Genomic DNA, 26,242 nt, shown 5'->3' on the forward strand with positions numbered 1-26,242 from the left:
TGCTTCACATATTAACTGTACAGTACATACATTATATAGATCACTGTAACCGATGAGCTTTTAAAATTATATTCCCCAATGCCTAGTTAATTTTATAAAGCAATCCCTTACACGAGTAACTTGATGGGTCAAATGGCCTCCTCTCATGTGTAGCCTCTTTTATTCACATGTTCTTCCATAAGCGAGTGTCACCTCCAGCTTCCATCCCATAATATGACTAAATACACAACCAGCATGCAGGTCACATTCTTACAAAACCATCACATTTAATTATGATCATGAAGAACATTGTAAGCAATTTTATAAAACGGTCATTATTGCATGATTCGCATGGGAATAAAGCAATTCTTTATTAAAATATCCATGTTACGTCCAGATTCCTTTTAAATGTGAAATATTTAACTTATTGAAGTACACAACAATAAAAACTGATTCAAGGGATTCCCAGTCCTGGCCCTGAACGAATGCTCTCTCCCCTGGGTTTAGCTCCAGTTGAGTCTTTAATCACAGGCTCATTGATTTCAGTTTTCTGCTTGGGCATATTTTGGGAATTTGTTTTCAGCTCTTAAAAACTCCCAATGACAATTTTAATTGGTATCAACCCTTAACCAATTCCTGAGTTTCAGGACTGCTCTCATTCAGGTGTGCGGCCTGATAAGAAAGCAATTGGACCTGCAGAAGAAAGAGACGCTTGAGAAACACAAGCGGCCGATATAAAGTCATCCCCACCTGCTTCTGTTCAACATTGATTGATCAATTAGTAACAGCTGCTTAAGCAGACATAACACCAAGCCGTTTGAGAAAAAGCCGTGTAAAGTTATAAATACCCAACTTCAAGGGTACACGTAACACTCAGAAACAAATTATCTAAAAAATCTAAACAAGAAAGCAGATTGATTAAGACATTTTAAGCCTGCAGAGACGGTCCTGCTCCTTCAGGACCAGGGACGGGAACTTTTCACTTTTATTTAGCGAGTCATTTAATACATGCCATTGTCGCAGTATTCCGCCAGATGTCGCCGTTTCTAATTAAATTAACTGTTTTAGTTTTCAGCATTTCTTTCCAAAGCAAGTATTGGGAGAGATTTGTAACGTAGGAGTCAGTCCTCACTTGTAACTTTGACTTTGTTTGTCGCTGTTGTGTTATCTTTAGGAAAATGAACAGACAGTAAAATCGGTTAAGAAAGGTTCAACCACTGAAACTAAGGAAAAACACGAATAGATGAGCATCGCAGTATCGCAACAAAGTGAGGAAACCATATCAACAGGGTTTATTGAACACCATTATGAGCTACTGCGCGAATTTAATTTTGGAATACATTAATCACTCCTCTAAAAGCTCGGAACAGTCCTCATTTCTCCGAACAGGTTTCTAGCACACAGAAAAAAGCGGAGCCACCATAGTTAATTTGATCAATTAACTTGTTAAACGAGAACATACAATTTCATACATTAGACTATAGCTTACATTTAGAATGTAAAAGTCTATAGTGTAGGAATTTGTTTTTTTTCCCCAGTTCTAAAGAAACCATACCTTTTTATTCATACATTTAGGCTTTTGATATTCTTTTCAGACGTTCTGCTTGAACGACCAGTGAAGTTCGCAGAACGAACATTTAATCCTATATTTTAAAATTTACATTTGCTTGAGTTATTATTATGCTGAATTATACACAGACATAAAAATGCTGTAACAACTAAATAAATGACTTCAGAAACACAAACTGTTAACTGTTAGTTCTTAAAACAAAAAATATTTCGTTTCACTCTGGCTTGTGAATTTGCACTTTTGCCTTTTTTTCCCCCAACCAAAGTGGGGGAAAAAATCGTCTCTCATTTTCTCATTGTGAACATTTTAACTTACGTAAAACTGCGTTTCACCTTAACCGCTTTACAGCATTGCACTGCAATAAAACGATGTTATACCGTTTAATGAATTCAGTTTTAGTTAGGAATTATGCAAAGCAAAAGCGAATAAAAAATTGTAAGAATGACGTTTTCCTATATTCAGATATCCGTGCTATTATTACTACACAGGCAATCCTACAAATCTAATGTTTTTTTTTACTCGTAATCATTTCGTCCACTTCCCTACATACTTTGGAATGTAGTAATTAAAGGAAGCGGTCTCAGCAAGGACTTGGTCAAAACAACAGAGCCTAGCAGGTCCCCGCACTAGGCATTTGTGTATTTGAAAATTTGGCTTGACAATGAACAGAAGGTTAAAATTATCAATGCAATCTTGTTGCAATGTGGAATCCGGAAATAGTTGTGCTATAAATTGCATTATTGTAGCATGTATACTGTAGCTACACAGTCGTTTTTTTTTTTCAGGGTATCGGTTCTAAATTTCACTAAACGTGACGGAAAACGGAGTTGCTTCACCATTAAACATGCTTGAAATAGCTCTGTTGTTTTTTTGAAGACGAGCCACCCTTCAGGACGGGGGCATCGCGTTCCCGTTTGCTTTTCTTTTTTTGTGTGTGGAAAAATAAGAACAATAAAAACTTTCCTCTAACTTCACTGCATGATTCAGCAAGCCCATCCCATCTGGTGTAGCAAATGGTGGAACTCACCAGGGAAGTAGAGAGGAGTGAGATAGAGAGAGGGAGAGAGGGGGTCAGACTGAAAACAGATCGGGCTGGGGATTTCTGTAGTGGAACTCGTGTGAGAACAAGCGACAGACAGAAGTCGTCTCCGATACAGATTGCTCCATATTTTATAGCCTGTAAAACATACAACGCGAAGCCTTGTTTTTAAAGAAAAGGATTAGAAAACTTTGCCGAGTCGAGATGATGGACTGTGGAATGTAACAGCAGTACTCTTCTCCCTTAACTTTATGAATAATCCTGAGAAGCAAAGTTACACTGAACTTTCTCCAATCTTTCTTTCACCTTATCCCGAGTCCCCCTATGTTCTGATATGAGGTAGATGGATTTTCTCAGCACCTTAAACGGGACTTGCATCTTGTTACTTTCTGACCTACAAAGTATCCCGTAAAAGTAACTACTCGATCGCATTTAGACTGAAGATTTAATTGGACAAACTTAATTCTGCGACACCGGGGTCAAATCACCACCGACATTACACACCATCCTTGAGGTAGGTAAATGTAACGATTTCCTCTTGGTTTTACTAACGTTAATAGTTTAACATTTAAAAATTACCAACTAGTCTAAACTTGTTTTCATGTGGTATATTTTTAAAAGTTAAATGTAATCAAAAGTAATGTAAAGGGTGTGCTTGTCTAAGTGTATGCGAGGTGTCTCGTGTTGTCCTTTCAGCAATTGTATCCACATTTTCTGCAGTTCTACAGTTACTGTTGTTTGTATTCAACAAAAATGCATCAACAAAACACGAAAGGCGAGATGGCACCGACGTTACTTTTCAAATCTTATTTGCACTGTCCACTTATTTGGCACTGGAATCTCAAAAATGCGCTCTAGCAATGCAACCCATATGTGAAGTGATTTGATCAAAAACGTCTTGGGCGCCAATCTCATTAGCGGTTCGTACTACAGAAGTTTTCAGAGCGATCAGATGGATTCAGACCTTCTCGTAAGTAATCGCGAAACTAAAACAAACGCTCCTCTTAGAAATCTTTCCTCGATTTCCTTTTAATTTCCCATATATCCGGTGCACACAGCGTGTAGAGATAAAGTATCGGTAACTCCGGCTGCTCTGATAGAGATCACATGGTGCTTCAGTGTGCAGCGCGTTTGCATGTTTGTCCTACCTGTTCGGAATCAAGCCCGCTTGCCCGCGCACACCAGTTTCAAATCCAACACAGAGGACCTGCCCGGTTAGCTCTTAAGAAGATGTTGAAGCGCAACTTTCAAACAGCCTTAAAGTGCATCGTAATTAACTGAAATTAGCCGTTTTTGCATCGACAGGCTTGAAAAAAACAACAACAACAACAACAACAACACATTTGGCATTTCACATTAATCGTTGCAGAAAACGTTTTGCATTTCTGATTTCGTTAAAGACTTTCTTTGGATTAATGTACTGGTCTCCTGTTGCAGTTTCTTACACTTTAAATACCAGATAAACGTCCCGTAACCACCACATCGCAATTTAAGCATTATTTAACAAGACATGTTTATGCCTTCTACAGGGCATGTGGAGGGAGCCGTGTACTTGCTGAATATGATAGGGGAGACCAGGATAGTGTTTGACCACTTGCGGAATAAAGACTGACACAATTACGCCTGAAGTACTGCAGTTAAGGCCAATAAAAGCCGTCCGCTAAATCTCTCAGGTCAGGAAGATAGCAGGCTGATTGTTGAAAGTTGTTGAGCTTGCTGCTGGTTTGCTGTTTGCATTCCAGACCGTAAAACCAACAAACACTCGTGCGTTTTGTGTCGTTCAAGCACTGCCCTGTTTACTGAAGGTTTATTTTTTTCAAAACAGAGTAATGAATTGTAATGATTATACCCTTGAGAAGAGTAACGAAGTTTAGCCACCCTTTAGCCCGGTACAGACCTCCAGAAGACAGCCGGAGAGGTATCATTTGAATGTGGAGACGCTCAGTTTATTTTCATTTAACTTTTATTTGTGGGAGGGGTGACTGAATGGGACTGGCTAATGAAGCACTTCAGGGCACTAATGCTGAAATTTCCAACATCCTGCTTTCATGTGCCAATTTTGTAAACCAAGTTACAAGAGCTCTGGGTCATTAAAACTAGTGTACGTATGAATTATTAAAGAATTGCAAGTAGCCACAAGCTTGTTACTGCAAATGTTAGGAATAAAACCTATTTCGTTAAGATTTCTTCAGAAAAAAAGGGGACATCTCTTGAGCATAAACAGAGGTTTCAAAGATAAAAAAATGCGGAGAAAAGTTCTAAATGGCCAATTTAAGTCCTCAAGAAAGCTAGCTGGTGGGAAGTGTGTTTTTTTATGTCAGGGCCTGATTGCAGTGATTAGCATAAGAAAAAAAAGTTTTAGTGCATTTACTATTGTGCTCTATGAAGAGTTCCAGCAGTCAGGCAGAAGAGACTGAAAAGACGCAAAGAAATGATGGGCTATTCAGATTATTCAGCAGGCCAGATCTGGTCATCAGACTCCCGGATCTGTGATTAGGATGTTGCTTTCATCTCCCCAACCACCATTCTGCTGCGTTTTTCACACGTTCCTTTTTACTCGGGGGTGTATTGATTGGGTTTTCTTCTGTGGAAATCTGTGGAAAATTTAATGAACCAAATGCTGTAAAAGAGACTTTTTAAAACGTGTCAGAAAAACCGTGTAATACCGATGAAATCTGGCATGCATAAGGAGCCTCCGGGAGGTTTGAATGAAAACTGAGTAGAACTCCCCACTGGGTCAATTCAAAAGTTAAGACAAGAACCGGACTATTTTACCAGACAGACATGAACACAGTACCAATTAAGCTATTTAACATTAGATGTCATTTTTGGCATCCTCCCAAAATGAAATTCCTTGCTGGCCAGACCTGAGCTGGCCAGACTAGCCGACACTGAGTTTATTAAAAGTGCAGGCTGATGACTAGAGTTGCACTTAAGAATTTTCCAAAATAGCAGCTGATACATGATTAATCTGAAAGAAATGCCCCAAAGCTTTTACGTGCATAGCAATTTGTCTATAGTATAAACTCTCATTGTTTCCTACAACTGGAACAGTATAAATGCCAGTATACAGTATGTCAGTATTGAAATATTAAGAAGGCTAGATATATTATGACACATATTGCAAAACAAGAATGTATTTGCTATATTTATGTGCATAGCTTTTTTGTTTACTGCCCCAATTAGCTGTATTTTTTAATTTCTGAGGAATATCAGAAATCATAAATCAAATCACAAAATTTAACACACTCATCACTTATTAGATTGGAACCGTGCTCGAGATTTGGATGACAGTATTAATACTGTTCCTCTGTTTTGCACTGATTTGAAAAACCATATAATTAGGTAACTTAATGTTATACTTTCTCTTGATTTAACTGTTTGGAGAGACTTCTGTAAAAGAAACACCCTTAACTGGGGTAACATATTTCTCTAGATAATAGCAGTCTGTCTAACTGTTGCCACCTGAAAGCTGCTTTAAATTACGATGCTGCAGTGCCATCCTAAAATTGACCACATTCTCTCCAGGACCTCATTTATTATTTACTGCATCAGAATGAGAGACACTTGGTGTTCTGAAGGTTGCATGCAGAACTTCTGAGCAATCCCCCTTTCCCCTCCATCCCTTCTCTGGCGCAAGTTCGGCTTTGAAGCCCAGCTTTACGGCCTCTATAAAACAATGCCCCATTCAGCATTAATTTCACGTTTAATGAGAGGAACCTCTTCTTCAAATCAAAAGAGTCCCAGATCCACAGACAAAAAAAAAAATAGAGAAGAAAATGATCCCACTCCCGTGTCCCATTCATCTCATTCCTGAGCCTTAACGAACACTGAAGACAACACACCCGTAATAAAAAGCTTCTTGAAACAAGAGCCCCGCAGCAACTCGATTCTGTATGTACTGTAGAGGACGCAGGAGGACTGATACTGTAGAGGGAAAAGAGCATCATTCCTGAAGTGCACAGTAACCTCTTCATAGGGCTCATCTGCAGTGGCTCTTTGTGTGGCAAACAATGCAATATGTCAGACGGGACCTTTGTGTCTCTGTCCATGAAGAACTGTAAGAGCGACTGAAGTACACTTGTGTTAGGTTGAATTGATTGAAATTTAATGGCTATTAGGGATTGTGAAAGGCAGCGATGTTCAGGCTTGTCTTGGGGTGTTCTAGCAGCGTGCTCAACTTGAGTAAAACCCAGCAGTGGCAGTGGCTGTGCTCTTCTGCAGTTTCAAAGGTTGCTGTTTGAGACGCGTCTCCTCTGTGACTAGAAACGATTCCTGCGTTTCCCATCTAGTGCTGCATACTCCGGCTATCCTTTTCATTCTCACTGCAGCCTTTGAGGTTAATCAGAAGCACTTCACATTTGGTTCAGAAAAGCTTTTGGACAGAAGAAAAAAAAAACAATCTCATTTTTATCTTATTATAGACTGGATGTAGTTTTTGGAAAGGAAGTTGTGTCATAGGGGTAATATTAATGCCTCTGCAAACCAAGACAATGTGAATTTTATTGAGGTAAACAGAGATGAATATTAAATTAAAAAGAAATTTAAAAAAATACACCCGTATCGCAAGAGTGATTATAGACTTGACTTCTGATCTCATTAGTCCTTAGAGCCCTCACGAGCCCAAGCTCACTAAAAAAACAATGCGATTAAGAAAAAAATCTGCCAATCAGCTTCTCAAGAGGAGTTGCGTTACAGTTTGTTTTTCCTTCAAGGAGAAAATGTTATTGTTAATCTCATTCAAGATGAATATTTCCTTCAGAATTAAAAAGTACACCGTAGTCTGCTCATGAAGCAAAAAGATCTTTACTTACTTGGGTATCCTTCAGAGCACTAATATTTTTGTTTTCTGATAACTTCCCAAATCCCACCACTGACTGACTCCACGCTGAGAATATTTTCTTAAGACGTTGTGCACAGCTGCACTTTCTAAGAACATGTGCTGACAGTGATGTACAATTACAAGCTGACCATCACAACTCAAGTATAAACAGCTCCATTTTCAAACCAAACATTATAGTTCAAAGATCTTTTATATCATAATATTATAATTCTGTAGTGCAGATTTTTGTTACAGATGTAACATTAAATTGCGAAGTTTGAAAAAATGTGGAACAAAAACGTTTGTTACATCTTCTAACTCAATTGTTTGGTTGGCCTTAGGTACCTTGAGGTGTTAACAGCAGCTAATAAGTTATGTATCAGTAATTCACAGTAGGAAGCCCAATAATGGTCTGATAAGATAACAGGCATGTTTCTAACATTCTGTCAATAAAATAAAACCAAGTTTTGGGACTTTTTATTTAGGTAAAGATAAATTATTTTAGAGCTGGCTTTTTTAAAGCTAATTCTTCTTTTTAAAATAGCTTCCACATTTACATTTTAAAATTGATTTGTCTGTTTGGATTCAATCACCATGAAATGCAGTAGCAGGTTTACAGATTTAGGTTAAAGAAAGGGTTAGAGGCGACAGGCCCCACAGAGAACAATTAAAACTGAATCTACTCTATAAAGTCTTTCTTTTGAATCCAAACTAGTATGCACTAATTGTAACAGACATAACTCTCTTCAGGCACGTGAAGGTACTCCAAATCTAGAACAACATCTTTTGACTTGTAACTTGAATTAAAATCGAAAGATTTTCATAGCTTCTCTTTATAGGGGCAGCAGTTGATCATAGAAAAAACAACAACAACATTAAAATCACTTAATGGGGAAAAGGCATTTCCATTTCAGTATTCTTTGCCTCCTGTTAAACTGCCCTCTGTCAGAATTTTATCCTCAATTTTAGAAGTTCATTCCTTCCAAGACAATTGCTATACATGGGAGTGTTTTCTTTCATTCTGATCAGTGTCCTGCCAAAATAGGAATCTTTTTAATGACTAGAAACATGATGGTGAACAGAAGCAGCACCTGAACCAAATCTCAGGTTTCATTCTCAGATATAGGGCAGCGGTATGCAGATGCTTGTGTTTGTGAAGGAAGTGCAATTATTTATGTTAATCTCAAGAACTGTAGGCAAGGCAAGGGCCATGTGATTCATGGACAGATTAGAATCGAGAGCCATATCTCTACAGTGTGGAGAAAAGCAGATGGCGGGGAAAAAGATGATCAGGGTGTTTCTTGTCAACCTACATTCACTTTGTGTTTGGCTGATGCCAAAAATTTGGCCAAGGCTCAGGACTCACTGTGTTAGTCCCTCAATTTTTCAAATTCATGTAAACTGTAGTGAAACATTTTTAGCTAAGTCTGAAACACTGCAGCTTAGGTTGGAAGTAAAATAAAAATGAATGGTCCTTTTTCATTCCAGCTATTGAGAAAACTCATTTTTTAACTTTTGATTTTATAAAGGATTATAAAGAGTTGTTATTGACAGGGTTAAGGGATGCTTCTGGCTTAGGCAAATGTCTTTTGAAACACTTAGAAAAAAGTAATTCTGTTTGTGATTGTAACTATAGTATTTTCCTAATGATGCAATTTTCTGATGATGGGACAAACAGTGTGTTAGTCAAGGAAACTGTAGACTGTGGACAGTGAATGCCTGTGGAGAGGCTATTGTAATCTGGTAAAGTTTGTATGGTGAGGTCACAAAGGCACAAAGTGGATTTATATTAAATATAGTAATATTTAATATAATATTTAAATATAGTAATATTTAATATAATATGCAACTTCCATCTAAGAAAAAAATTAAATATGCTCAAACAGTAAGACACATGTACAGTACAAGCTGATACATTCTGTGAACAAAGCACACCTACAGTATCTGCTTTTTATGGATTGCATGCATTCAGCAGGAGTGTACTGTTCTACAAAATCTAAGTACTGTACATTTTGTAAAGATTTTGTAAAGAGAATGTAAAGCCATTCTCTTTGATAACAAAAGTTTTCTTTTACAGGGATACTGAGTTAATTTTCTTATGATCTCTCATGCAAATAACTATTAATGTGATTTATATTATATTTAGGTGATTTATATTGCATAATTGGCAGTCTTGTGATGCATTAAGAAAATAATCACATTGTATAGATTACTAACACACTGTATTTCTGGCCTCCTGCAAAAATTAGAAATACATTTCCAAATGCCTTCTCATAAAATCATGTTTTCCAGTTCCTCATAACTGTTGCTGAATATTTCATGCATTAATGGAAATAACAGCTTAGTTGCTATTGGTCCTGGATAGTAAAATAAGGGAAAGAGACTGAAGAGGAAGAATTTGAGATGTGAAAATCTAACATCGAACATCTAATATCTTTGGCACAGAAATGGTTAGATTCAGATAAACCTAGAACAAAAAAACCTGAAGCGTCTGGCTGGGAAGCAGAAATACCTGCTCTAGATCTTACCCATCCTCCCGGGAAAAGAAAATTAAAATTAAATGGATGTAATCTTGTACAGAGTTCACACAGTGTATAGTAGGTTTAATTGGTGAATTTAGCCACAATCCAATACACTGGTGTCAGAGTTCCACAATACTTGTCTTTAACAGTGATTTATAAGGTCATGGGGTTATAAGAACAGTTCATTGAGCGTAGACTTGGGTTTATTTCATTCGCTAATCTAAAATAAACAATGGCTAGCATTCCAGCGCGTTTTTCTCCCCCACTACAGAAGAGGAGTTGCAGATGTCCGCTCAGTGGACTAAACCTAAATGCCTTAGTGGTGACTGTGAAACCACAAGGCTGTGTCCTCGGCCACGTTTCTGCATCTCTACAGCAGACATCAGGCTCTGCTGTCGTACAGTCTACGTTAAAGTACAGTCAAGTTAGGCTCCCAATCCAGATCAATAAATAAAGCATGAATTATGGAGCTAGTCTCTGCTCTTGCCTCACATTATACTTTATATAGCGCCGAGTAAGTAAATACGATCAAGACCTCAGAGTTAGAAAATCAGACACTTAGAGAATCCAAGATTAGGTGTCTGCAAAATTGCTTTCAGCTGATAGGAAAAGACAGGGAAAGAGTGAGAGACCTATCTACTGTAGCATCATAAAGTAGAAAGGAACCTAGACTTGGCTTATAGGTACACTACTTGGAGTCTGTTAGATGTGCCCTTCAGAGGCTCAAAGGTCTGTTCCGTTTTGCTCTACTGCAGCAAACTGTCAGTCAAGGGTCCTCAGTTTTGGCCTCAGAGGGCCTGTGTGCCTGCAGGTTTTCTACAGTGGGCCTCTTTAGAGCACGAGCACCTGGAGAGGAGAGACGTGCTGAACTGGGGCAGTGAACAGTGAGACCTGAGTTGACGTGAAATCTGCCCTGCCGAATGGTTTATGGTCACTTTCAGCAGTCTGAGACTTGATATTGAATTCATCTCCTGAAGGCCTTCCTCACACTTTAATTCAGTGATCCACAATCGCATCTCAAGAGTAATGTGAGGGTAAAAATTATTTCCCTTATTGTGACTTTTAACTCTAAAAGTAATCACAGCCTTATTTTCATCAGTAATGAATTATAGACAGTTTTTTTTTAATTCCAGTGTTTGTTCCATTCTTCCTAGTTTAACAATTGTTTATTACTGACACCCTTTGATGGGCAGAAATGCAATTGCTGAGAATGCAATAAATAGATAAATAACCAATCACAGTAATGAAATATTTACATGTTTAAGACCTAACTATTGGTAGGGAAACCTCAGCAATGAAACGGTACTTTCTGAGCTGTAACAGGCCTCGCGTACTCGGAGAAGAATCATATGGTCCTGTTGCATTGTGCTTGTTCTGAGAGATATGTTCTTCATTATGTCCATACGTTATGATGAAATTGAAAAGCAGTGAAATGCTGCCAGACCACAGACTCCTTACTGACAGACTAGAAGACGAGCCTAACATGTGGTACTCCAGCACCATGTGTTAGTCTTTAGCAATCAACCCCCCCACACACCCCATCAACAGAACAGCCTACACAGAACACACTACAGGTCAGAGCACTGACGAAGCCAGTTCTGCACTCTTCACTCAGTGCAAAGTAGGGGGATTATTAGCTGTGATTGCAGTCTTCATTTTCTAGTCCATCAGAGTTTTCTGGTACCTTATAACTCAAGCTCATAACCCCAGAAGGTTTTCTACAATGTCTGCTCCCATTAGTACTTCCTTTAAGGAAAATTAAAGTCAGCTGCTGTTTGACAGTTCAGTTTGGTAAACTTGAGAAGTGGTAATGACAGGGGCAGAAAGGCTTTTAAAACGCAATCCTTTTGGAAGTACATTTCAGAGTACCTTCCCTTAATAGTGATGACAAAAGGAGATTAATTGATAGGTTAGGTTTAGCATAAAATGGAAAGATCAGGATGCTTTTGTCATCAAGTTGGAAGACTAATTATAATTTCCCGATGAACAGCTAAACACCTTTTCTACATGTATTGTAGCCTCTGGCTGTCAAGTGCTTCACGCGTAAAGAGGTGTTATTTAGAACATCCTAAATTATTCCATTTCCCTCGCTAAAGCACACTTCACAGAGGCCTGGGATTCGGGCCTTACTCCATTGTCACCACTATGGCTGCTGATCTGGTGCAGGAAGCAACTGACACAGACCTGACTAATGTAATTGACCGCTTACTGCTAGTCAAATGCTACTTGGAAGCTTAGCTCAGGTTAATAAAAAAGCTGGCAAATGGTGTTGAGTGCAAAGGACATGCAGCAAGTAAGCTCTTGTTGAGACCAGGGGTAACAGGAAAGGCATCCAAACTCCATTTTCACTCTCTGGGATAGTACAGTATTGAATGAATTCAGAAAGTATGGTTTTGCTTAATATACAAGATAACTCATTCACCTACCTACCTTCTGGACTTTACTGTGGGAGGATGACTTCTAGTATGATTACATGTAAGAATTCTGTAAAATAGCTTGATAGTAAGCAACTCATTAATTTCAATAGGAATTTAATCAAACTCCATGAAAGTCACAGATGAAAGTAGAATAAATCAAACACAAAGTTTACAGGCAGGGAATGGTGTAACTGAAATGTTGTGGGAATGGCTGATTCAGTGGTAAAATGAATAAAAGATCCACATCTTTTGTATATGAAATGTGTAAGCTTATTTTGATTACCATTGTAAACTAGTCTTAAACTGACAGAACTACAGTACTAGAAAAAAAATAGTCTTTTAAGGACATTTTAGTGTAAAACACAAATTTAAAAGTCAGTAATTAGAAATAAAACAGCTTTGAAAATATTGCAATTGTAAACTTCCAGCAAAGTAATTAGTTATTTTTGTTGCAGTTGGCTTTTGGAGCTGGTGGTACAGATATCAGTTTTCAGTCTCTGAAAGGGTTTAGTGACACCTATCCTTTCTGTGGGACTAAAGCATCATTCCACTCCTAAGAGCCAATGATCATAAGAAGGAGCTGTGTTCTAGGCACCATCATACAGCTTTGTTTTTAAGAACCTTGTCACCCTGCTTGCAGAAACTTTTTTCAGGTTTTCTTTAACCTGAAACTGAAATAGAATAGATCTCTCACGCTGGGCAGGGCGCAAGAAAGGCTGCAAACAAGAGGAGCCCATTTTGGTAGTTAGTATGGATTTGGTAGTTAGCTTATCGATCAGAGGATCGGGTCTAGCTGTTTCCTGAAAGAAGCCAAGGTGTCGGCTTTAACAACATGGCTGGGTAATTTGTTCCAGCCTCCCACTGCCCTTTTGGGTAAAGAAGTGCTTCTTGCTCTCCGTTTTAAATACTCTTCCCTGTAGTTTGTGATTCCGTCCTCCTATTTGTCTTTCACTTATTCTTTCTCGAGTACTCCACCGGGTTGAATCTGTCGGTGCCTTTGAGGATTTAGAACACTGGTTCCGGGACCCCTTGTAGTCTTCCGTGTTTGGACAAAGGTATTTTTAAAAACCTCCGCACGGCAGGAGGCGAGTCCGGAGAAGTGATTCTTCTTCCATGCCCACACATTTTGTATATAATGAAGCCAGGTTTTCTTACAAGACTGTTTGGCTACTTGTTCCAGCCAAATGGTATCATTAGCCACCCAGAAAACTAGTCTGTGCACCTTGGAGTTTGCCTTTGAAATAAGCACCACTGGAGAGTCAGTATCCAGCAGCTCCCCAATATTTTGTAACGATATAATTTTGGGGTAGGGTTATGTCCTTTATTTTTAACAGTGCATTTCAGTTTAGTTTGGTCTGACAAGCCAGTTGGCCCATATTTAAAGTAGTTATTGTGCTGGTTTATTCAGGGAGACGGAGTAAATCCAACTGCAAGGGATTTCATTCCACCACTATGGTGAAAACTGTGAACTTAACATCTGTTTGACATTCGCAGGGCCTGAGGAGATCACCCACAGGATATTACTTGCAGGGGGTGAGCTCATATCCATCGGGCTCCGCCTGCCCTTTACAAACTCCCCTCCTTTCTCATAGAAGCCTGTAAAGCTCGGCCTTCAGGCCTCTCTGGCCTGCTCATCTGGAAAGAAAACCCTAGCGTCTCTTGTCCTGTGGCCTCTCACTTTCATTTAAACTCCAGTGCATTCTTTTCAAAGCCTGGATATAGAATACTATGGTTTCTTTATGAATGCACCATTTAAGTATTAGTGTGTTCATTTGGTTGAATATCAGGAGCTTTATCGCCAACAAGTTGAGCTTTGGATGTTTCTTTGCTGATGCCAAACCACTGACTAATCAGGCCTTAGTTTTGCTTCCAGAAACGTAATTCCCTGCAAACACAGAAATTCAGTAATGTAGCATGACAAGACTAACGTTTCATAAAACTAATCACTGCTGGCCACACAGTGTCACTCAGGCTGCAGCTAGCATGCTCTGAGAATCTGCCTGATGTTAAGTGGAGGGCCTGCGTGTTGGCAAGGCCTGTAACCAGAGTATTCTATATTCAGAGGAGGATGGCCGGTTCTCAGGAAATTTTGCCGGTTTTTGTACTTCGAAACAAATTATATACGACCTTGTTGTTCTTGTTAAACCACTTGAAGGAAAGGGTGCATGTCGTATTTAGTTAGGCCAAAATTGAAGGGAAACACGATGAATAAGTGCCTGAAACTTAACTGTGGTTTTAACTATGTAAAGCACTGCAATCCATTCAAAATACTCCTGTCGACAAAAGGCAGAGGTTGCACTGTTCAACAACATGCGGCTCATATTGTCTTTCTCTGCCGGGAGAGGTACTGTACGTGTAAGAGTTACACACTTATACAAGTTTAGTTTAACATTGGAGGCATCAGCTAGATGTATCTGGAATACTGCTAAGTTAAAAAAAAATGGTTTGTTTTATTGATTTAATTTAAGAAGATCTTAAAAATACTCAGCAGTGTGATATATTCTTTGGCACGAGGAGCTGAACCTCAGTGTAAATTGAAAGAAGATGTTCACATTGAATACCAGTTCTGAGAATGTTCAGTCTTATTGCAGTCTAATACAGTGACAGGCCAAGCCCATGTAATGATTATTTATTAGCAAAGTAAACATAAAATGGTCAACAAGCCAAAAACTTTTTTTCTTATGACTTATGAATATACATTTATGTGAAATGAATACTCCTATGCCTGAAAAGATGTTAGCGCTGTTGTCTCTTAGCCAGACATATCATAGCGTGTCAAAGTGATCCAGGTATCTGATAGATTGTGCTACTGTTTGATATGCTGTAGGATTTACTCATTCATCTTTTTTTGATTGGCTGCATCCTTGTCTTCCAAAGTAACTTGGAAAGTGAAAATGCCTCATCAAGTAAAGGACATAACATTAGAGCTGGAAAAAACAATCTTCTGTGATGTGTTTATTTTTACTTAAGAAAATGGACAGGTTAACATATTTCTCTAATTTTACTTAAAGAGTAGGTATTAATTTATACAGAATTACACTGTCATTCTGGATCATTTTTTGCAAAATGATAACTTGCCCATTATTGTGACACAACATTTCCTAGGGACAAATGTCATTAATAAATTCTTAAGCGGTTTCGTTAGTTGAAAAAAAGTGAAGCAAAAATAAAATCTTGTAAGTAAAATTAAAGGTTTGCATGGTACTCTTAAAATCTGCAGAGGAAGTCTACATTGGTAAAGCCACAGTGGTAAACCTGGCTTTTTGAAACCAGCTGCGTTTTGTCTGAATGGACTTGTTGCTTTTTATACAGGAAATGGGTTGGACTGTGGCTAGTTGAATAGTTCCACTTACTCACACAGCACTGTCTTTAGGGGTATGTGATGGGGAATATCACAGTCCAGCAGATGTCCACCTGCAAATTAAACAGCAGTGACCTTATAATTTTCTATGTGGGGAGTGACTAATAGCCTTTAAAAACATTTTTGTTTTTGCCCAGCGAAGCATTTTTCACCATATATACTTCAAAGTTAAGACACAGTTTTTCAGGGCTGTATGTGAATGATTTGTAATCCAGATTGTAAATCTTTGCTGTGATGGCTAATTTTTCACCTCAGTTGTACATGCAACTGAAAAATTCAAGAAATGTACAGCACAGTTTGTATGAACTGCTTTTTTTAAATATTTGAAGCAAAATATGCCAACAACAGGAACACTTTCTATTTTGTTGCCTGCTCTTTTTTTCTAAATGTAATTTTCATTTTGTTCTCTTGCTGCTGTTTTGGTTTGCCCAACATTGCACAGCTTCCAGAGAGGAAGAAAACAAACTGAAAATAAAAAGGACTGGTAATTTCTGGCTCCCCTGCTGTTTATTTGCATCAAACACATGAAACCCAACGCAATGTGCGTTCTCTATTTTTTAAGCACCAAAGACACTGCTGCACCAGTAGGGCTGGTTGAAGACATTTAAGAGTCACACAAAGAGAGCATGGTTGCTTGGGAATGCTCCCCAGAGCTTTATCTCCAGTACATTGCCCAACTAAATCAAGCCTATTGAACAGCTTCCTGGACTGTATAGGATCATCATTGTGGTCCAGTCATGCGTTTAGGGCTCGTTTGGTAATTGTTGCAGTTTCCAACCACTTCTCAAAGAATGTGGCATTCCTTGCAATACCCTTTTCCTTTCACCCTGTCTAGCAGACACTAGCTGCTCCAACTGCTGCTGTTTCAGCTTGTAGTGGGCTAACACTGTCAGTATGCTGCAATGTTTGATGGAACTCTAAGTTACAGAGAACGCACAACCAGGTCAACTTTCGTCATGGATAAATCCCTAAGAATGATTTTTCCCCTAACAATTTTGAAAAGGCATGACACAGCGGGACATTGACATGTCGGAGAACTGCACAGCATATGCTGCTGGTCATGAAAAGGGGATTAGTCATACATCGATCAGTGTGAATATTTGCACTATACCCCCGTCAATAATGAAGCACGTGGAAACTTCCAGGCAAGTGTTTCCTGTGAATTCTTGCTTTTTCAAAGAGATGGATCCTGAAAAAAGTGAATGTATGTGGTGTACGATAAGCAAAAACATCAGATTGTTCCTTACAGAATTCTTTAATGTAGCGAGGGTCCACTAATGCTTGTGCAATCTTTAATTCCTGTTAGATCTCCACTAGAGATGATGAGGTTCTCTCCGGATTTCATGACCTAAAAAGTGCTCCATCTCAATCAAATTTACTAAGTTGCTTTTTCATTTCTGAAATGCAAACAGGATATCATAACTGCACAATCAAAATGTTTGATATGTGATCTATTACAACAAAGGACGAAATGTCTTGTGAAGCTGATCTAGTGGCTACAACAAGGTTGCCATCGAGTGTAAGTATCTTGATTGTTAGCTTTGTGTTTAAGGGACACAGGGGGATTTGAAACTTTACCTTTAGGAAACTACAGGGGCTAAGAAAGAATAGACACAGGGAGGCTGAACATCTTCAAACAAGAAGACCCTTTGATATCTGTTTGCATTCCTCAGCTCTGCTGAAAGGCAAGCTGAGGAACAGGATTGGAGGATCCCTTACAATGAAACAAAGTAGCAAAACAAACACGTTTCTTTTCAAATCTGAAGATGAGCAGAGAAGCAGTCTGAAGGGATGCCCTCAAAAATTGTTTCATGAAGCATTTTGATGTCTGAATGCAAGGTGCTGGCATGCTCAATTTAAACACCATTCATCTTCATAATGATAATGATGGCTTTCTTTAAATTATTCTGATTAAAGGTCATCCCTCAGCAAAGGTTAATCAACATTGGAAAGTACTAGAAATCTCAAGGAAAAAAAAGAAAATGAACTTTTTAAAGAAAAGCAAATTGAAAAAGAAAAGAAAGAAAATGTAACTTCTTTGAAACACACTGCATATTTTGCAGAGCTGTTAACACTTCCACACTTAAAGGTGCTCAGAACGGTGTATTGTTTCAGCATGCATTCATATCCAACTTATTATTGCATTTCAGATTCTCTTGATAAATGAACAGGAGAATGACATTATTGTTTTTGTTAGATTGACCTTATTATTAATGTCTTCCAATGCAAGCCTAGGATTAACTAGAGCTAACTGATAAAAGTGGTTATCCAGATGTAAATAAACAACGTTCATGAAAGTCATCTACACAGAATGTGTTTCTGAAACCAGTTTGAAAGATGGGCTGAAAGAAATGTAGTAGATTTGTCATGCATCTATTCTTAAAGCAGTTTTTCACTTTTAAACCATTCTAATTATATTTCCCCTTAAAAAGACCCTTTGCCGCACTGATCAGCAGTTACACAAGATCATCAAAAAAGCAGAGCAGATTATTCACCAAATAATGCTGTAGCCTAGTTTATCATCTTGATCCATTTCTCAAGTCATACACTTCAGGAAGGGTCACCAAAATCCACAGGAACCAAAGGGTGAGTGAAAATCTCACTGGTTAAAATGACTGAAGCCTTTAAGTAACATTTCTTTCTCTCCTCTGAAATGGTACTATAATATTAAATTAAATTGCCTGTACCACTTAGGTGTGTTTAACCAACTCATACTTGTCAAAGAAATGAGGAGTAAACACCCCATTTGCTGAACTGTTTGCTTTGGGAGCCTACATTTAACAAAAAACACCAGAGTGAGAGTTCCAGATAACGTATCAGATGAACACAGAAGATAAAGTTTCTCGGCCTCACTGATACTACAAAATAAACAGCTTTGCAAAACAAAAGTCTTTGTTCACCTGCACCCGTGAGGATAGGAATAGGTTTGATTGATCTGCAATGATTTTGTCTCTAATAAATCTGGAAAAATAACTTGAAAATTGCCTATATCGGCTATTCTGATTTTCTCAAAAGAGATCACGCGTATTTCAGAGTCAGACAGAGGTTTTACTTGAAGGGAAATGGGCTTGAATTGAACTACGGTCACATGCTGCATTTATCAAATTTGAAGAAGTGTGGATAATTGCTCTCACACCTGTTGTGTCACTCTCTTCAAAGTAATTACTACAATAAAGAAAACACTCAAAGCTGTCATGCATTCATATCCCAAACCTTTCTTGAAGAGCAGGTTTACTGGAAGGACCCAGAGTTAATATTTTACAAACTCACGTTCTTGGTGATTTCATGCTGCATTTATGAGTTAATGCTAGAAAAATGTAATCATATTTCACCAGGCAAAAATGCCTTGTTGATTAGTCAAAGAAGAGCATGTTAAGAGTTGTAAGGGGAGACATTACAAGAGGCGAAAGGATATTTATAAAAATAAATGGCCTTAATGCACGGAAAAAGGTTGAAACATCTGATTCCAATTTTGTAGAGTATAATTACTCTATCTTTGTGCAGAAAGCAGGGATAGGGGAACCGCTTGGAAAGAGAGGCTTATTTTTCACCTCATATGCATGTCTGTGCAAGGATCTGATTTTTATCTTGAAAATGAGATTTGGCTGTCTGTACTCAGTCTTTTAAGTCTGTCTCTTCTTGTATTTGAAGGTATGCGTTCTGCGTGCAGTATAAAAGCTCATTCATCTGCCATCTTCGAATCGGAGAGGGTGTCAAGTTTGTGTGCCGGTCGGGGTGTGTGCGTCTGTAGGGGGGGTCGCAGGGGGTATTTGTCTAAACCAGCATCTTAACTAAACTTTTCTTTTGAGAACAAAGCCAGGGTGTAATTACTGTTTTGCCAAGATGATCTGATGCAGAAATTGTCCTTGGATATTTTACGACTTCAAAACCTTTTGCAAGAAAAGAATTAGACTCAAGTCCTGAAGTGTAACTGGAGGAGGGAGGAACAGAGCTGTGCGCGGGGGCAGGAGCTCAATTTCCTTTAATAGCTGCCAGACCTCCGTTTTTTCTTCATTGTTATTCATCCACTAACTTCAAACATTACAGCACTTTACTGTACGAAACGTCTTGAAATCGACTGTGCCAGAAATGTTTTGATTAAGCCTTGTTTAAGTAGAGCCTTCATGTTTATTTACTGAGACTTTCCAGGGGCAGTCTACAGCATCTGCACCTGTCTGTAGTTTCATTTCTCTCCTGGTAAACAACCATTATCTGCGCTCTGCTGCCGTTCTGCGGAGAAACATGTCTGCCATACTGGCTGATTGGACATCCCTACAAAATAAAACAGCTCCTAGGAAGCATCCTAAAAGCATGTACTGTATAGGGGACATTAAGTAGTCTTGCATCATGTAGAAAGTCCATAACTGAAAATTAAGGTCTTTATCCCATATAAAACTAAAATAGCCCTCTACTTCATTTCCCCTTCTGTTGGAGAAAGCTTTTGGGTTTTTTTTAAAAAAAGCAGCTTTGTGAGTCATTAATTTGATTCCCTTGTCCATTTCCTGGCAATCAGCTTTGAAATTTGAGTCTCTTAAAAAGCTATTTTTAATGGAATAGTTACTTACCATGGCAATAATCTATGAAAAAAAACACAAAGCCTCACAGTGCACATAAGAGATGAAATAACAGCGAAGCACAGATATACTCTTCTGCTTTCATACCATTGATTTAAGATTTACAGACAATGGGCAAGACTGCATGACAAGGAAAACAGATACATCATGAAAGCAGGATGGTTTCTTTAAAGGCATTTTTGCATCTTTTAAACGGGTGTCTGTCCATAAGCATCATGTTTATTCTCACTTTCACAGAATTACATTTTTTTTTAAGGATGGACTTCAGATAAGCACAAGAGTGGAGTAAATGCAATGTAACTTGCGAATTTGTGTTTGCATTCTCAGTGCAACAACAAAGGAACTAAATTCTCATTTGAAAAAAAAACACCAAATCGTGGCTGAAGACAGAGCTTCCAAGAGCAATTAGTGGCAAAGGACACCTACTGGAAGTCACCATCCGATTTCGCCTTTTTAATCTTGGTTTTGGACACGTGAACTCTTGACTATGCCCCTCGGTGAGGGAAAGCACACCGGAGCTAGGAGCAGTGGGGATTATCCCGAGAATTTGCCTTGTTCTTCCTCCGAGTCACGTGATCCGGAGACTGATCCCATTCATGCGCCATGCTTGGCAGCGCCGCCGAATGGAGTGCAAAAGTCCTCTCTTGTTGTTTTGTTTGCTTTCTCTACCATCTGTTTGGTGAGCTCCTTGACACCTGTACTGTTCCATCAGTCCCCGGCTCCCTTGTCACCGGCCAGCCTGTCCAGCGTCTTTGAGAGCACATTTGTGGCTGTCCCTCGGAGAGGCGTGGGGGGGGGGCTGGTTCTGTCACACACAGCTTTCCTGCGCGGCTGGCTTTTCTTCGAAGGTGACTGCAGAGTGAAAGATGTCCCCCTGCCTTTGGGGGAGGAGGGGGGGGGGGTTTCAGTGAACTTCCTAAACAAATACAGCTGTTGCAACACCTGAAGGTTTTACTGACGAGTCCTGAGGTTATTTCAACCAAATGCTTAGTGAGACGCTGTACCTACTGTATGTCCGAGCCACTCCTGTGGTGAAATCACCATCCCTCTCTCCATCACCAATGTAACTAATGCAGAGGCAATCTGTAATGTGTGGTGTGCTCTAGGCAGTAGCCCTGGGGCTTGGATGAAATGAAGGCAAAGAGGCTGTATTTTAGTGTTAGTGAGCCAAGCTGTAATTTAAATATTGTAATTTTAAGTGCTTTTTAAATTGCAAATAGGATTTCCAACCAATAAGTCAACAAGATGGCTCTTTTGAAGGTAAAAACCATGCGGCATTGGCTTTTTACATGTCGCAGTGCTTGTGGTTTACACCACGTTTCCTTGATAAAAGACGTTTTATGTACAGTACTGTGACAGATTCTGTCAAAAAGTTCATAACAATTACAGGAAACGATCCAGCCTTGCTAAAACAGACTGTGATGTAGATGTCGGAGTTGGAATCTGTAAAAGAACAAGCAGGGGTTAATTCCGTGCTGAGTGGTAGAAAGAAAGAATCACAATATTTTCTTGTTTCTTTCTCCTTTCTAGCAAGGGAATTAACCTCTACTTGCGACTTGGAGCATTAACAACACAACACAAACTGGGGCCTGTTTTGTGACCTGATACAAACGGGGCTTCAGGAGGAGCCTAACTAAATCATAATGACTTCGAAATGCTCAGAGGTGACCGAAGGAGACTAAGTGTTTTGTCGAAAAGCAGTCTTGGTCGTCCTTGAAAAAGTACAGAAAGGGTGCGGCCACCCCTCTCCCTGTCCCAGTTCCATCTTTGTGTGAGCATCGCCGGCAGCGGTATACAGCAGAATGAAGAAGTGCTGTATGACTGTGCTGTGTAACATAAGGGAAGAGTTCGAGGTGTTTCAGCCCCTTTTCTTAGCATCTTGTTTGAAGTAAATATTGCGAATTGCGTGCCAGTGACAGAATGGAAAGGACTTCAGTCTTGGCCGTGGAAAAGTGAAACAGATGCCTTCTAACCCTGTTAGCTACCCACTTCTAATCGGCTTACCTTGGCAGGAGTACGGGCGACTGGCTTCACAGAGAGGGTGTCAGGACTGCTCCTCCTCTGCGTTTCAGCCAGGCTGCAGTACTGCGTGAACAGCACATTTGGAGTATTATGGTGATAGCTTCTGCATAAATGTGTGTTCATTTGTGTGGCCATGCAACCTTGGAATGCTAAGCTTCAGGAGGGAAAATCACGCTACCATTGAAAAGCAAGTTTAGGCACAAGTTAAACGACTCTAGGGCTGTCGGGTGTTAAATGATTGTACATTATAAGTTATAATGTATTAGACATTATAATGAAAACGTATCTTTTTGTGAAAGGGACATGTTTAGAAGTGACCCAGTTACACAGTTACTTCAGTTTTTGAGAAAAAAAAACAACAAAACCATGAACACTGGACTGTTGCATGTGAAATGTTTACTTTTAAGGATTTTAAGGATTCAGTTCTTAAGTGTAAAGCAAAGCTTAACGCAAACTTTTGATATGACATACTGTATTAAACACACCTAGTCTTGTTCCACACTGATGGGTTTCCCACGCCGGTGTCCAACAGCAGAAACAGAGCAGTCCCGGCCTATGTTTAAAATAACCTTGACTTCTCTCTGGTAATGTCAATTAGCTCCTCAAACTCGCCTGCGAGCCGTCTGAAGCAGCGAATGTATTACCCTACGTCCCCAGGATTACTTATGCAAAACATCACACACCTAAAATGTCATTTAAAAAAATAAAAGGGAAATGTCTAGGAATCGTTACTTCATTCAAAACGCTCGCCTAGCACGATAAAATCCTACTGCAGTTTTGTCAGGTGTAAACTTTTTAGTTTTTCACCGCTGTAGATCTTGTCTTTTATCGTTGCGTTTCTGTCAGGCGTGAACATGGTTTGGGGAGTGTAGGTGGTTGTTGTTGTTAAAACTGCGAGCTCCCCAGCGAGTGAAAAGCTGTGCATGAAGAGTAGTTCACAGAGAAGATGCTCACAGCTGTAACGGCCCGCCGTGTAAATTAGGGTACGTCTTCGTTTTAAAAAAATGACTCCCACGTATTACGCCCTATTACGTACGACATACATACTTACCTCTGAGTTGACCAGCAAAGTTCAGTGCGGCTCTCATCTGTACGGTTGGTGCAGAGCTGTCCTGAGCCGAGATCCCCTCACCTCGCACCTCGCACCTCGCACGCTGCTCCCTCCCGTAGGTACAGGGCGCGTCTGAGGCACAACGTCCAACACACACCGCTGACCGCTGCTGCAAGTCCGCTGCCTTTGTTCAAAAAATATTGGGAAAACACGAATGAACTACGGGTTGGTGAGCGGAATACAGAACGGATAACGCGCATTTTAAAGTCTGTGTTTTCTTTTTTTTTTCCTAATTAAAAAAAAAGCAAAATGATCAGAATTATATCGACTCTGAACATATGTACTCAAAGACTTAATCGTTACAAGGTCTGGGTTCAAGGTGCAGATTCACGGAGTAAACGCTCGTGGAAAGGAATACGCTTGTAGATAAAGCTTTTAATTCATTAATTTCCTTCTGAAATATAACTGATACTGTACAGTTGGAAACCACGGGGTTTCCATTGCAAAGCTAAAACTTCACACCACAATCTTCCGCATGTCTGTCTCTGTACCTGTAGCTGTGTTTATACTTGAGGACGTTCTGTTTATCCCAACCCTTTGACAGCAATACGAGAAAAACTGAATAACCTGTCAGTTCTGTTCCTTTTACTGCGCTTTATTTCAGGTTATGATCCAAATACAAGCTGTTTTAAACACGCAAAGAGAGAGCGAGGATTCTTCTGAAGTAACAAAATAAGTTTGACTTGCTCCGTGCTGCAGTCTAAATGAAAGGGGGAGAAAACACACAAAGCTGAGAAAATCCACTTAAAGTTATATACAAAAACTAAGCCCCCTTTGAAATGAAAAGTAAACGGAGCCTGCAATGCTGGGGTAACAGAAAAGGCCCTGGAATGGAGTTTTCTTTCAGGCAAAAACCACCACTTGTTTGCGCTGCACCAAGGATAATCTTGTAGGTTCCACAAAGTTAAACAGCCGACCTGCTGCCAAGTCGGCATCTATTTAGATGAGGATGCAAACATGTTAATAGACGGAGTGGAAGATCGGCAGGCAGGGTCTTGTTCTGTTAATTGCTTTGTGGCATTTTGCACATGCCTTCTTGTTTAATTAAATACCTGGTTGGATCTGGGTTCTCTCAGATATATCACATTAAAATTGAGCAGAATCAGAGGATGTTGTTTCTCGGGTAATTTTGAATACTAAGGAGTGGGGAGCATAAAGTACTGTAGGAAGTTTCACTTAATGAAAAAATGTTATCTGTTATAAGTGTGCTGTTTTTGCCTGCAAGTTTTAGTTGGTTTTTTTTTGTCCAAAGTTATGTATAGTCTCTTTGTCTCTTTGGTCTCCTAGGGGGTATAATTGATGTTGTTCTAGTATAAGGTTTGGCAGTGTGACTTAAGGAACTGTTTCATTATCTGACTTTTAAAACTTGTACTTTTTGCATCTCCGGGATCTGATGCAGTACTGTGAAAACCGTGCAGTTTGTGGATACAATGTCCTTACTTTTCTTTTTAAAAACAATTAAAAACTTTGCAACAATAATTTGCAACAGTATTTTTACATCTGCAGTGGGCAGTACAGGTGTTATTTTGGATTTGTACAAAATATTCCTTATTATTACCGAACTCTTCTTTACTCTGGAGTGCTTACCTTTACCATGCTGTTGGTCTGTTAACATGCAGTCAGTCCCACCAGGTTCACATTGTTTTCATCACAACTGATGGTGACATTGGCAGCTCCCTCTACTGGCTCCAGTGAGCAGTTCCTCTTCTCCTCTCTCCTGTGTAACTAGTCCCAGGGACACCGGTGCTCCAAGGCCCTGTTTTCAAACTTGTTCTTTAGGCAGCATTTGAGTAAACCGATTAAAATTGCTTACTTTTAACAAACGCCGATGTCTCGCTTCCTTCTGAAGCTCATTTGCAATGCTGCAAACAAAACCTTTGAGCACTAGTTCCCACTGTTCAGCCAGCATGTGATTTATCTTCAGCTTGGCTGTTTCCTTCTGTTTTGTGCAGGTCTCTGTCACTGCTGAGGTATCGTCATCCACGATGGAGACTTCAGCACCGACTACGGCAGAGAAGAAAGATGCCAAGGGAGCAAGCATAGAAGGAAATGGCTTCCCAGAGCTGAGCAAAAAGCCCTCTCCTTCAGCCATAGCAAGAGGTAAGGTACATCGGTGTCTTAGAACTAGGACTTCTTCCTTTCCGTTTTTAACATTCTTTCCCCACTTCATTATTTGTGAGGTGTACCAAGGCTCAGAGCAGCTGACCCTTTGCCTGAAGCATGAGTGTCAGTGTCATTCACAGGAGGGGTGTGCCTCACAGCCAGCCAGCGAAGACTGTAAAAGAAACGCCAGCTTGATATGTAATGACACAACCTAAATATCTGTAAAAAATACATCCAGATCAGGATGTTCATGCTTTATCTCAGGAGACACTGGCCTGACAGTTGTGCCTTTAAGCGGATGTAGCTTACACTGCAGAACTGATGAGGATTATTATTTATATTAGGTGATAAAGTGGAGCATTGTGCTTAGATTTGCAATTTTTTTTTCCAGTCGTGCACAGGCAGTGCCACCAAATTGTTCTGTTTGTTTGCAGTTTTTCAGCGAACTATGTTCACACCACCGTTCGCTTGCTCCAGAAATTCCACCGTCCTCTGAACTACAGTACATAAAATGCAAGACTTCACAGTACCTGCCTTCTCCTGCTAATTGTACAGCTGCACTGGACTTGGTTGGGAAACCTCAGCTAAGAGTTCGGGGGGACTGTGGTGTGGAATGAATAAGTGTTTCAAACAAAAAGTTTGGAGCTGTAACATTTTTAGAGGTGTGTTTATTTTGATACCAATCAAAACTAATTGGCACTTGTCCAATAAGAGTATAAAGA

The 26,242-nt window shown here is 39.5% G+C and overlaps 1 protein-coding gene and 1 long non-coding RNA gene across 3 annotated transcripts in view; one reads left to right on the plus strand and one right to left on the minus strand.

Moving 5' to 3' along the window:
• Window positions 1-2,604: 2,604 nt before the first annotated feature.
• gli2a (GLI family zinc finger 2a) overlaps window positions 2,605-26,242 on the plus strand; it is a 104,087-nt gene continuing 80,449 nt past the window's right edge. The window contains exons 1-2 of one of the 2 annotated variants that reach the window (XM_015358629.2): window positions 2,605-3,102; window positions 25,370-25,517. In XM_015358629.2, coding sequence (XP_015214115.2) covers window positions 25,403-25,517 — 115 coding nt within the window. In that variant the 5' untranslated portion in view covers window positions 2,605-3,102; window positions 25,370-25,402. Of the gene's footprint in view, window positions 3,103-23,448; window positions 23,587-25,369; window positions 25,518-26,242 lie in introns of those variants that run through there. The other variant, XM_015358628.2, reaches the window with a different exon arrangement.
• LOC107078764 (uncharacterized) lies at window positions 20,319-23,446 on the minus strand. The gene is made up of 3 exons (XR_001479733.2): window positions 23,358-23,446; window positions 22,289-22,369; window positions 20,319-21,162 (listed from the first exon to the last, which is right to left on the minus strand). It is a non-coding gene; the product is annotated as an uncharacterized lncRNA (long non-coding RNA).

This window comes from Lepisosteus oculatus, chromosome 12 (assembly GCF_040954835.1).
Source record: "Lepisosteus oculatus isolate fLepOcu1 chromosome 12, fLepOcu1.hap2, whole genome shotgun sequence".
Lineage (NCBI taxonomy): Eukaryota > Metazoa > Chordata > Actinopteri > Semionotiformes > Lepisosteidae > Lepisosteus > Lepisosteus oculatus.